Source organism: Stegodyphus dumicola, chromosome X1, assembly GCF_044657685.1.
Source record: "Stegodyphus dumicola isolate Sdum_Otavi_A_Nest chromosome X1, ASM4465768v1".
Taxonomy (NCBI): Eukaryota; Metazoa; Arthropoda; class Arachnida; order Araneae; family Eresidae; genus Stegodyphus; species Stegodyphus dumicola.
In genome coordinates, this window is record NC_140780.1 from 132,426,191 (window position 1) to 132,439,326 (window position 13,136).

The 13,136-nt window shown below is 32.0% G+C and overlaps 1 protein-coding gene across 3 annotated transcripts in view; it reads left to right on the forward strand.

The window, feature by feature from the left end:
- Positions 1-13,136, forward strand: part of LOC118185795 (uncharacterized) — a 346,837-nt gene that overhangs the window by 233,887 nt on the left and 99,814 nt on the right. For all 3 annotated transcript variants that reach the window (XM_085807229.1, XM_035355703.2, XM_035355702.2), the window contains one exon: positions 7,834-8,407. In XM_085807229.1, the coding sequence (XP_085663355.1) occupies positions 7,834-8,407 (574 nt within the window). The remainder of the gene's footprint in view (positions 1-7,833; positions 8,408-13,136) is intronic.

A 13,136-nucleotide genomic window follows, 5' to 3' on the forward strand; every position in this document is an offset into this window, starting at 1 on the left:
GATTGGAATTAACAATCTTATTCTCTATTCAGAGAATATTTATTAATTAGAATTTTATTTCTGTTAACCTTTCAAACTAGATTACGGTCTTAATTTCAAGGAAAATAGAAAAAGGCCTGTAATTTTTCATTGTCAGAGCTATTTAATAAATCTAAGAACACAAAGCAAAAACATGTCCAATGAAAAGCATTGCCATATTCCATTGTATACCACCAAAGACGGTAAAAAGTAATGCGTGATCGGTATAAAACCAGATTTGCATAAAGACAGATATTAATTAAACTTCAGGTAAATGAGAATAATTAAATTACCTTGTTTTTGTGCTTACCTCATGCAGCTGCATAGCTTCGATGCTTTCAAATAACGCGAGGGGGGGAAATAATAATTGGTATCTCATAAGTAAGAGTCAACTGTAACTGTTGCCAGCTTCTCAGGTTGAAAAATTAAGTGGGGGAGAGGGGACTATCTAATGTTTTGCCTGTAACGTCAAAACGAGATGTCAAAGACGTCAAGCACGCTACGAAATTTAGTTAATAATAGCATAAGAAAAAAGTGGTCATTTGAAACAAAACCACACGCAATCGGCCAGGTAGATCTGAATAAAGTAATAAAGATAATCACCTCCTTTCAATTGTCTAAAACTTTTCGTTGAAATTGATTGATTGATTGATTGGTCACACATGGGCGAATTCTCTGATTAACCTACTGGTATACGCAAATGTTTCTTTTGCTCAGTCAGTGACCCCAGTGTGTAAGCACCAAAGAAGTTTGATTGTTCGCGAAACCATTTGTGTTTAAGGAGAATGTGATTTCAATATTAGATAATGTCTTAAGAAGAAAGTGCTGAATTTAATAACTTTAATAATAAGGACTTCTTTAAATTCAGAGTAAAAAAATCTTGTTCATCCTAAAGAATTTCTGAAGACGTATGGCAAAGTGTGGAGATATTTAATATAGATGGTTAAATAACAGGTAAGAATGTGGTATTTAGAATTTTATTATCATAAGTTGTTCTTAAGATAATACGTTACATAATGTAACAATTTGCTTGTAAAATTAAAGGAGGAAATAGAAGAGCAGTAGACATAGTATTATAAGACAGCATTCCAAATTTCTAGCCTAGCAGAACTGTAGCCTTTTTTTATTAATATGTAACCTAAAGTGTACAAAATAAAAGTTCAAATGGTTTATTCACTTATGACAGTGTTTTGAGCTGGTAAACATTACTGTATTTTTCACGATCGTTCTGATTTTTTTTGCATAGGCTAAAAAAATTTATACAAGTACTGTAGATTAAATCATATTTCTATGAAGGATTCTTAAAGTATTTTTTGTCATGCAACAAATCAAAATAACATATTTTAAATTTTTTATTTGCAAATCGACAATTTTGAGTTGTTCCTAAGTCTAGTATTTTCGTGCATTAAAACCCTTATTAAATAACACATTTTCCATGTTACATACAGTAATGGATGTGATGAATCGCTGCTCTTTGTTACTGCAGCTCTTAAAATGTCCTACCTCTTCAAAGAAAATCCTTAGATTTATCTCGGATAATTATAACCTGTATATTAACTATTGGCATAACGGTGTCCACGGAAAATGTCGCTGCAAAAACAACGGGAATGAAAACGTGATGGAGAAAAGAAAGCAAAGAGAAAACATCGTTGTCGAAAATAAAGCGGTTCAGAACCATCGCGTTTTTAAAATATGGTCTTAGAAAATATCCTGCTAAAAAATAAAGCACCTACAAATCATCGCATAACGATAACATCGCAAGGCATGATTTTTTCAGGCTTTAAAAGTTGTAAATGTATATTCATTATGATTTGCTAGCGTTAGAAGAAATGAGGGATAATTTTATCTGCATGGTTTATATTTTTGAAAAAGCTAATAAGTTTTTGCAGAAAAGCAAGAAGAAAACTGAAGCATTCAAAAGCAGAAAATGAGTAGAAAATTAATGCTACGCATAACAATTAAGGGAATTTTAAACGTAAGGTTATTATTCAATTAATCTCTTTCATTAAAATTAAATTCTTTAAAATTATTTAATTAATTATAAAATTTTAAAATAATTTTCTATCAGTTTATTTAGCTGACATTTCTTTTTTAGACTATGTTTTTCATGAAAAACGCGAATACATCTTTAGAAAAGAAATTAATTAAATAATGACCTTTAGTTGTTAACATCGTAAGTTTAAAATTTTGTTAACTGTTATGCATGGCATTAATTCACTATTCATTTTGAGTTTTTGAATGCTTAAGTTTCCTTCTTGCTTTTTTACCAAAAATGTATTAAATTCGAAATTATGAAATATGTAGGTAAAATTATTCCTCATTCCTTCTGGCGTTCGCATATCACTATGCGAGTATACATATACAGCTTTCAAAGCCTGAAAACACTTGTCTGCGATGTTATCGTCATTCGATAATTTGTAGTTGCTTTATTTTTTACTTCAATATTTTCAACTACGATGTATTAAAACTCGACGCTCTTGAACCACTTTATTTTCAAGGACGATATTTTACGCCACGATATTTTCTCCTTGCTTTCTTCTCTCCCACGATGTCTTGTACGACGATGTTCTCGCTTGCTTTTTTCTCTCCGTGATGTTTTCGCCCGTAACCTGCGTAACTTCTAACTTAATTAATGCTCATTTGGAATTTATTTATTTAATAATTTTTCTTTTAACTTGTAACGGATTAATTTTCGCTTAACCGAAGATAGGAAAAAATGTAACAGAATATTTTGTTTTCTTTGCAATTAATATATAAGGTATTTCTCCCGCTTTTCTAGCGTGTCTTCGTGGTGTAGTGGTTCTGAAAGCTGGGCCGGTATTCCAGAGGTCCGTGGTTCGATTCCCGGCGAAGGCGGTTGCTAATTTTTCATCTTCCCTGCTCCAAAAATAATCCTAATGACTCTACAGTGGCGCCCGAACTAAAAGGGTGTTGGATGAGGATTGACCACACCCAAGATTTGACGATTGGGTCCGGAAACATCCCAGTTGCCCTTTAAAATGGGGAGTATATAAGGTATTTCTCCCGCTTTCCTAGAGTGCCTTCGTGATTTAGTGGTTCAGCACACTGGGCCTATATTCCAGAGGTCCGTGGTTCGATTCCCGGCAAAGGCGGTTGCTAATTTTTCATCTCTCCGGCTTTCAAAACAATCCTAATGTCTCTACAAATATACTTAAGGTTAATAAAAATTCCATTCATTATACAATTCTATCTAAACAATTGGTTCTTTTTTGGAAGTGTTTCGCTTATGCTGCCAACGAAATCATACTCCTAATTTATTACTTGGAAAAATTCTTTATCTATATTATTTAAGAGTAAAGTGAATAAAAAGTGTAAGAAATTGTTCTTTAGTTTTTGCTTCACTGTTCATGTAACATTTACACATAAGGTTTAACTGAAATATCCAAAACAAAAGTTCGGTTATCAGATCGATAACACTCAAAAATTTTTATTTGTAAATTTGAAAATCAGATTCTCATTCGCAAATTCATGTTGTAGACAATTAAGGTGTTATCATTTAGGGAGCTAGGTTCCAAGCAAATGAGACCAGAATATTACTTCCTATAACAAATGATGTCTCTAAAGCTTTGTATGAAAAGCATTCTTCCCGCAAATATGAACAGAATATAAAGAATATTCTGAATTTTTGTATTACATAAGAAGATAACAAACAAATAAAAAATAAAATAAAACATAAATATCTACGGCTAAATAAAATATGAATTGAAAGGCATGAGCTCCTTTAGCCTTGGGAATAAAATTCTAATGAACGTTTATTATTTGCATAATTTACAGGACAGAGAGAAGTTATCTCGCATAGCAGAGAAGAAAGTAATATATGCTAAATGCAGGTTATGTCTCTGTTCCAAGACATAATTTTAAATTTCTGATAACAGTTGCATCTACTTCAATCATCAGCTTTCCTATCATGTTACTCTCATTTGGTCTTGAAAAGCGGGTTTTCTAAATTCATAGAGCTTTGGAGGTTGGTAACAAAATTCCTGTTCTGCCTCTAGTTCCCTCAAATTTTTATCGCTCTTAAGAACTTAGTGAAGCGAATTTTAAAATAAGATTAGGAGGCATCAAATTTCATCTATAAGGCCAGCTGCTCTGAAACATGATACGATATTGGTACGGAACACTGGTTGCAATCACACCATGTAGAAAATCATCGAAGATAATTACTTTCATTAAAAGCAGCAGTATAAAATAACTCCATATAGAGTGCTTAAAAATAAGTGATTACGAAATACTTACTTGATTTTTTAAATGTTAAATTTCTTAAAAATTATCTCGGTTTGAGATTTTTAACCTGTGTAAGTTGTGTGAGTTTGATTTTGCGTAGTCCTAAAATAATGCCTAAAAGTTGTCTAGTGCTTAAAAACATTATAAAGCACTAACGAAGTGCAGATGAAAGATGGTTTACGTACATAAATGTATAGCTGGAAATATGTTGCAAATAATTTTTTTGAATTACTTACTTTTGGCAAAAGTGATGAAATCAGTTTGAAAATGCAGTCTGATAAAAGAAAAAAAGAAAAAGAAAAAAAAAAGAGAAGGGGGGGAATTCTAAATTTCGATACAGAAATGAAGAATTTAGGATACATTCACACACAATGCTAGGATATTTTGTTTTATTACGGACTTTTTTGTCTAAAACTAAGTCATACAGTGATACATGTTTATACCTACTTGCATTTTTTTAAGTCTTAAAGTGTCCTAATCATGACTTCGTAAATATGTAGTATTGTGATATTTTTCAAAAAGACGCTTAGATTAAACAGGATAAAAAAAAAAGTCCTTCATATAATAATACAGTTTTCTTCCTTAGAAGCACTTTGTTTCTAAAATACGCTATTAAGAGCTTCCCGGCAAAAGGTGTTCATTGAAATTGCCGTGTTTCCCACAAGGAAAAAATAGTGCAGAAATAAAAGTAAGACAACTTGATTTCTAATTTCCGGCTTGATTACTGTTTGTTGATTTTCACGGTGCAAAAGGCGTAAAGCCCACTTGTCTTGAGAAAAAAAAAGTCATGGAGGATGGACTGGACAGGATGTGGGAAAGGTTAGCTCTGCCGAGCGGAAATCAGATTCACTTTCCATGAAAACTATTTGTAACTAGTTAATTTATTGCAAATATATAAAATTGCATTTTATCAGTTTGAAATACTTTCTGAATGTACTTTGTAATATATCTAGAAATTATGAGCCGTTAAATGTTAAATAAAGAGACAAAGGAAGTTTAATGAAAATGGTTAAAATTTTATAAATGTAGAGAATGATTAAGAAATTTCTTTCATTTCTCCTTAAAGTAAGAATGTCTTTAATTGCAGATATTACTTAATTTTGTACGCCCGTATTTAGTTATCTATATCCATTTGATTCAAACAGTCGTAAAATTAACTAAATTTTTCATTATTCGGTTTATACTTAAGATTTCTTTACTTCTAATTCAGTTGTTCGGATATTTTTTGAATGATTAAGTAAGTTACTGAAAAGAACTAAAGAGAAAAGTTTATTCAACAACAACTTTTATACTGAGGCCTAAATTATTATCAGCTATGTTCAGAATTTTGTTAGCTCAAAATAGCTCATGGAAATAAACCTCATAGAAGGCAACATTTTTACATTTTTCGAAGAAACATATTGCCATGTGTAACGACATAGCAACATATTTTGTTTTTGCCATACGTAATAACATAACAACACATTTTGGTTTTTCAATTAAAAAAGATAAGCAGTCTTGGAATCGAAATATCTAAGGATACAGCAAGCATATGATTCATAGCAAAGGGAAAAACTGTTAATCATTGCTTTCTACAGGAAAAAGAATGATACATTTTTCAAAATCAAAAGATGATTTCAAAAGAAGACTCATATATTCAAAGGATAGCATCATTAGCGTTTGAAATGTCTGTTTGTACTGTGAATAAAGTAATAAAAGAAAATTTTAATTGTAAAAAAATGCGGGTCTGCTTATGGTCGAAGGTTTATAGCCGGTGAGTACTAGGAGTTCGATCCCAGGGGAACAGTCTGTCTGCATGGTAATTTCTCGCGACATTTTCCATGTGTAGCGTGAATGCGAGCCAGTTTACTTTAGTCCTTTGAGATCGTATTCTTACTCTTATGATATAATCTTCCCATGCTTGACCATATTTCAACAACCTAACTTAATTTAAAAACGGCAAAAAATTGCTATTCTATTCGTCATTATTTTCCCGAGACTTGCCCTCTTGGGGGTGAGGAAATCGATTTCTTTTGGAATACTATACGTTGATTTTGGATTTATATTTGCTATCTATCAGTAAGGCCGTTTGGTTAAATCTGATCTGTTTCTTTTTATTTGTTAAATGCAAATTCTTAAATAAAATTAGGAACTTACGAATTTCGCCAGCATTAAAGAGATCTGAGATTTTCGTAATGGTTTAATGCTTGCAAAATGCCCTATGCCGCTACTTTTAAGGCAATGTCTCTACAGTTAAGAAGTTATATTAGATTCTCTAGGTTTCTGAGAGGTTGAGTAAAGGTATTATTGTTAAGTGCTGTTATTTGTTTTGGTAAAGAAGGAATGTTATTTGCTTTGAATTATTTAGCTATCTTTTTATTGAGATAGTTACGTTTTTCCCCTTTCTTTGATTTATAGAACTGTCGTGACTGGTTCTTAATGAATTACTTTTCATTATTCTTACAAACTAAAAATTACACTGACCCAAGGAGCATGAAGTAGTAGATCATAGATTGTAATATCCGTCGTAAAACATCAGTTAACTTGAAGCAGCAGAATTGACGTTATATAACCGAATATACGTTTGTTGGAAAGTTTTTGCCAGCTATTTAAACCCTATGACATAATATACGAGGGTTGATAAAAAAAAAAAGGTTACAAGGTTAATAATAAATTATTTATTAACGATAGACAAAGTACAAGAGGGAATTAAGAGGCCTACTTTTCTATCTATGTGGAAAACATAATCACAGATCTATGTAAGCATTTATCTGAACTTTATCTGACAACTTTTTTAATCCTGCTTGGTAGGAATCACGTCCTTACTTAATGAGTCAGTTCTCGGCAGCTGTTTCCACATCACTGTCTGAAGAGAACCTCATTCCTGATAAATATTCCTCCAGTTTCGGGAAAAGGAAATAGTCACTGGGCGCTAAATCTGGGCTATATGGGGATGACCCCACACTTCCCAATTTTGCAGCAGTTTTGTGAGGATGGCGAGCAGTATGGGGCCGGGCATTGTCATGCAGGAGGATGACACCATCAGTCATGATGCCAGGGCGCTTGCGTCGGATGGCTTCATGTAACCTTGTCAAAGTGGAATAACGATTGGCAGTAATGGTATGGCCAAGTTGGAGGTACTCGATCAGAATAACGAATCATAGCTCGCACCTCCAAGCGAGTCCACTTTTCTAAACGTCTTGCCATTTCATTCGCTCTCACGCATTTGCAAACATATTCTACCTACCTGCACAACCGATGCCAGACAACTAATGGCATCTGTCTACAAACACTCCGACCACAATAATTGCTTTTCAAATGCTGATGTTTGTAACCTTTTTTTTATCCACCTACGTACATTAACTGTTTTACTTAGTAAAGGAATTAAAAGTTAAACGCATAACTTAAATATTAAGATAATTAAGAAGAAACTCGAATTAACAACTTAATCAATTATAAGTGATTTTTTATGCAATGTCGTTTTGCTTTTATCAAGAAGATTAGAGTCGAAGATGTAGGAGAAATTCCTGTTCATGTATTCAATTAAATTTCCAAAAATATAATTTCTGATTAGTTAAATTTTTATTTCAGTTCCCCGTCCAGCTCACTTGTGCTCCACGTTGTCCGTTCTCGGGGGCCCAATCCAGTCCACGGAAGGTGGCATCACGACGGAACTAACCGACCGCCATTCCAACACCACCAATAATACTATGGGCATATCAGACAAGATCGAACGCCAGGAGTGCATTAGCGAGGCTGCCCGTACCCTCAACCTCATGGATGCCCATCAGAAGGATCAGCAGCAACAACACCTTAATCCTCTCCATCATCATCACAAATTGTCTGTTATGCGACTTGTGGGAGACAAATCGCCGCGGCCTGCCTCAAGCCCTGAGCAAGTAAAAGCTCGCCAGCAAGAGGCAGTTGCTGAAGATTTGTCCGTAACAGCGGCAGTAGATGAAGTGGACAGTGGGGATGAAAATATCAGTGTTGCTGATGAGGATGTTGACAACAACAAATGTTCTGCTTCTGCTGAGTCCATGATGGAGGGAGATGATTTTCCGAAGAGAAAACAAAGACGTTACAGGACGACATTTACTAGCTATCAACTCGAAGAGCTGGAAAAAGCTTTCGCAAGAACGCATTACCCAGATGTGTTTACTAGGTATTTTATCTTTATATATTTGTTGAAAAATTTCATTTTTTAAATGGAACTAAATAAAAATCATCCTGTTGAACATTGCATTAAAGCAACATGTTTAGTAATATCGTGCAAAATATGAAATAAATGTTGTTTTGTTGCACTCTTTCTATTTGAATGAATATGCTCTGCTTGAATGTAAAGTGATTTTAATTTCTAGGTAATTATTTAAGTAATATCTGAATGATGGTAATACTTGAAATGCAAGCTCTTGCGAAAGGGAATAATTCCAAACTAAAGTGTATTAAAATAAAGAAAAACAAAAAGCTGCGTTAAGGTGCAGTGCTATGTTGGTGAATTAAAAATTTAGTCCATAGTTCAAAAGAATAGAATATCCCTTACCTTCTCATTTAAGTTAGCTCGTAAATGAAAAGCATTTATTTTAAAAAAAATTTATTCATTTATTTATTTGTTTTTAAATCTCATCCCCAGAAGTTGTACGCAGGGTCTTAATTTCAAGTAATTTCTCAGTTCTGAAAATACGAATAAAAAGTAACTGTCAAAATGGTTCTACGGAAATTTGGTTCAATTATTGTACTTTTTTGTATAATTGTTTTTATGGTTAATTTTGGGATTCGTGTTCTTTAAATTTCAACAGAAAATAATTTCTGAAATGAAGATCTTTTTGCACCTGGCTAATTTATAAGAACTATTAAATAAAAAATTTATATTTTGACTTGCATGTCTTGATTTATATGATATTTTGATATTTTTAAAGAGATATAATCTACGAATACTAAAACTAAAAGAGATGTTAGTTCCCAATGGGATGTTTGTCTCGAAATGGCATTTTGCGTTGAATCACTATAAACGAAGAAGGTTAGAATAAATGGAGTAAACCTTCTCTCCATATCCCGTACAATAAAAATGAAGCCACGACACGTCACGACTTATCATGGTTGCTACCATAGGCGAAGTTCTTCGTTTTTCTTTCTTTCCTCTCTCTCTATCTTTCTCTCTCTTTTTTCCTTTTCTTTTTTTTAATGAAATGATGTAATAGATTTGGAAAAGAGAAAAGTAGTAGCATGAAGAAAGAAAACTCAGAACTAAAAGAAATTTAGGAATCCTGAAAGAAAACTCGGTGTGCATAACGTGTGATAAATATAAATATAAATTATTTTAGTTGAAAAAAAAAATCAAATTCATTGCTAATTATTCAAAACCCAAAGTACATAGAATTAAAGTTTTGTTATCACTCATATACCCATAGACACTACGTGTGCTAAGCGTCCATGAATCAGGTGAATAACATTGCCATTCATTTTTATATTTAATGCATTTGTAAAATTTAATTATTTTATAAGAAAATAGATTATACTTAAAATTTAAGCCAGATAATCAGTGAAGTAAGTATGACAATCAGTGAGAGATAATCTGTGATTAAATAAAAAAAGCTGAAATGTATAGAAATCCTTAAAGCGATAACATTCAGATCTTGTTTATTTTGAGGGAAGATTTTACATAAGCTAAATCTGAACAGAAATTACGAATAAAAATGAGATATTCCAAAGAAAAACTTTCACATTTATCAAGTATTATTGGCATTGCTGCAAGCAAATATTATAACTTACTAGGATTACTTTAATTTATTCAGAAAGTTTACACAAAATTTTAAATTTAAAACTGAACTTTATAATTTTAATTACTGTGATTAGATTTTTAGTATAGGAATAAAGTATTCTGTGCTATTATTTGATTCACTAGCTTAGTACTCAAAATACTAATAAAAAAGGAATGCTGTTCAGAAAAGAAATAAATCGAACGGATGCAGATAAAAAAATATAAAAAATAAATAAATAAACAGTTCCACGTGGTATGAGAACCAAATCTTTGAATAACGTCTTAATGATCCTTAAAAGTCAAATCTCTTTTCGTCACATCGGTGACAATAATCACACGTTGTTATGTTTTACCCGAATAGCGTGGGACACGATACCCAACGAAATAAAGTAAACAAAAACTCTCGATTCTGAGGGAAAGTTTTCTTCCTTTTTCTCGTTGACGTCACCTGACGAATATGAAGACAGGGACCACAGTCGAATCTGATGTGACAAGAAATGTTTGGGACCACCCAGCTGCGGAGGTCCCATCATTAAAGGGACCCCCTGTAGCCTAGAGGGGCCCACCACCTCGTAGCTTTAGCTACCGGGCTGGTCTGCTCATGGTGACTGGGTAATGTCTATCGCTTGTTGCATGGAATTCTCTATTAGGCTGGGAGAGAGCATAGAATTGAGGGATATTATAGAAATTGCAACTGGTGTTTTTATTTTGAAATACTTGGAAATACACATTTAATTTTATGTACTATAAAATTTAATAGTTCACGTGTTTGTTCTCACCATAGCCATTAAAAATTTGATGAGCGAAAATTGTTCTAAAAACGATGCTCGTGTAGTAGTTACTAAGCAGTTTATATAAACGCTATTTTTTAATATGCTTGAAAAATTCAGCAAAACTCACTACCATCAGTGTGTATTAATTAACACTTATTCAAACTGCAGTATATTTAATGTAACTGAGATCATTAACGTGATTGTATTGTCTGAAAAGTTATGTTTCAGCTATCCAAATATATTTTCTCGGTAGATATTTTACCGTACTGATTTTAAACTATCTTTTACAATTGGCAGTTATATTCCAATTTACGATATTTAATTTTATATTCTTACTCTGAGTCTAAATTCTTTTCAAACAAGACGTTTAAAAGTTATCAGGAAATTTTTGGTACCTGAAGTTAATTTGTGAAACAGATTTGGACTTACAAATTCCAAAAATGAAAACTTCCACGACATACAATTTAAGATACTTTTCATGTCAACAAAATGAATAAATCACTTCCAGATAAAAATTCAGTTTTAAATAAATAAAGAAATACAATTCTAAAAAAAAGAAAGAAAGAAACTGTGCAAGAAACTGATTTCAGTTGCTCATTATCTGTAGAAGAATTAAAAGAGGTATAAAATTTCCAAACATTTTCAGTAAATTTCATGTAAAAATGATTCGAAGATTCGATAAATTATTTACAAAAATGTGTTACTGTTATATATTTTTTTCCAGAAATATTTGGAGAAATTTTATGACAAGTAAATAAAACTATCTGAAATATAAATGTGTTCTTCTCTAGCGAATGAAATTTTAATCTCTTACATAATAACATGAATTAAAATAAAACTTTGCCTGGTATCTTATAATCGTTAACAAAATGAGCACGAGAAAAATATTCCTAAATACTGCAATTTATTTTTGGAAATGAGACTTCCCAATAAGCTCAGAAGTAATAAATAAAAGGTTTTATTTTAGTACTATTGCATTATTTTTTAATCTATTTTTGAAACCAAAAAACAAGGTGTACTTTGTTTCGCTAAGGGATAGCTTTCATGTTGGACATTCCAAAGACACTGACCCTCCCACTTAAAGTAGTCTATTAATATTTCTTTATTTTGGTCATATTGTGAGCTGAAAGTACTATTTAAATATCGATTCTTGGCATTATTTTATAGCTACCGTTACATTTACACTGAAATCGGTAGTTAAGGAAGTACTTACGTTAAGGAATTATAATGATTTTGCCGTCTGAAAGTTGAAATACAAAGGAATAATTCACTGCATCATTTGAAATATCCTTATCAAGTGATCCTGTTAAGAATATAAGTTTTGAGTAACTCAAAAATTAAATAAAATAAAATATTTTTATTTCTTATGGCAGTTCTTAAAATTATGGCCAATAATTTCTAGTCTACCAATGAAACAATGTTTTGCATTTTAATATTTTATGTATTAAGTTGCAGATAAATCTGATAAGAGTTTTATAGTTTAGTTGAGAGTATCGACTGAGGCTAATTACTAGCCCAGTTAAAATTTTAATTACTTAAATACAAGCAGGTTTAAAGCATTCATAAAGCTAAAACCAGCGCACCAGCGGCGAGAGATATAATCGCTGAACGCTGATAGTTCTGACCCGGGTTCGATTACAGACGAAGGGACTGACTGCATTTTCGTTCATGTGTAACGTGTAAAGTTTCTCTTAGTAAGTCCTCCACGAACGCATCCTTTTCCTTAGCAGATAGCTCTAGTGTGCTTTGTCCTAATATATCAAACCAAAAAAAAATCGTACCTGGTTTTTCGCTTTCAATATCTTTTAAATTCTGATAACTGCTTTAATGTTTACCATTAAAACTTTTTAATTTTAATTACAGTTTAATACACACAATCAGCATTAAAGTATATCGGATAAAATATCATATTCTGAATGAAAATAGTAAACTACCAGAAGAAAACTTTGAAAAGAAAATAACGCGAAACCACGTTAATATCTAACACTTAACATTCATCATATTTACGGAACTTCTGTTTGTTTCGGCAGACTAATTATCCGCAAAACAATACATATCCTCATATCGCGCGAAACAAGAGGCTTATTTTAGGCTTTATGATAAATCTTCGCAGAATTTTTGAAGTTAATTTATTTATATTTTAAGAGCTTTAATGATAATCGTCCAGAAGAAAGACTTTGTAAAGAAAATAGATACAGTTTCTGAAATGTATGATAAAAACTTTCTCGCATTAAGAAGATACCTGGATTTAACCAAAAAGAAAATAGATACAGTTTCTAACAATGTATGATAAAAATATCTCGCATTGAAAAGAAACCTTAATTTAACCAACTACAATAAATGGATGGCTCCCCTTTCCA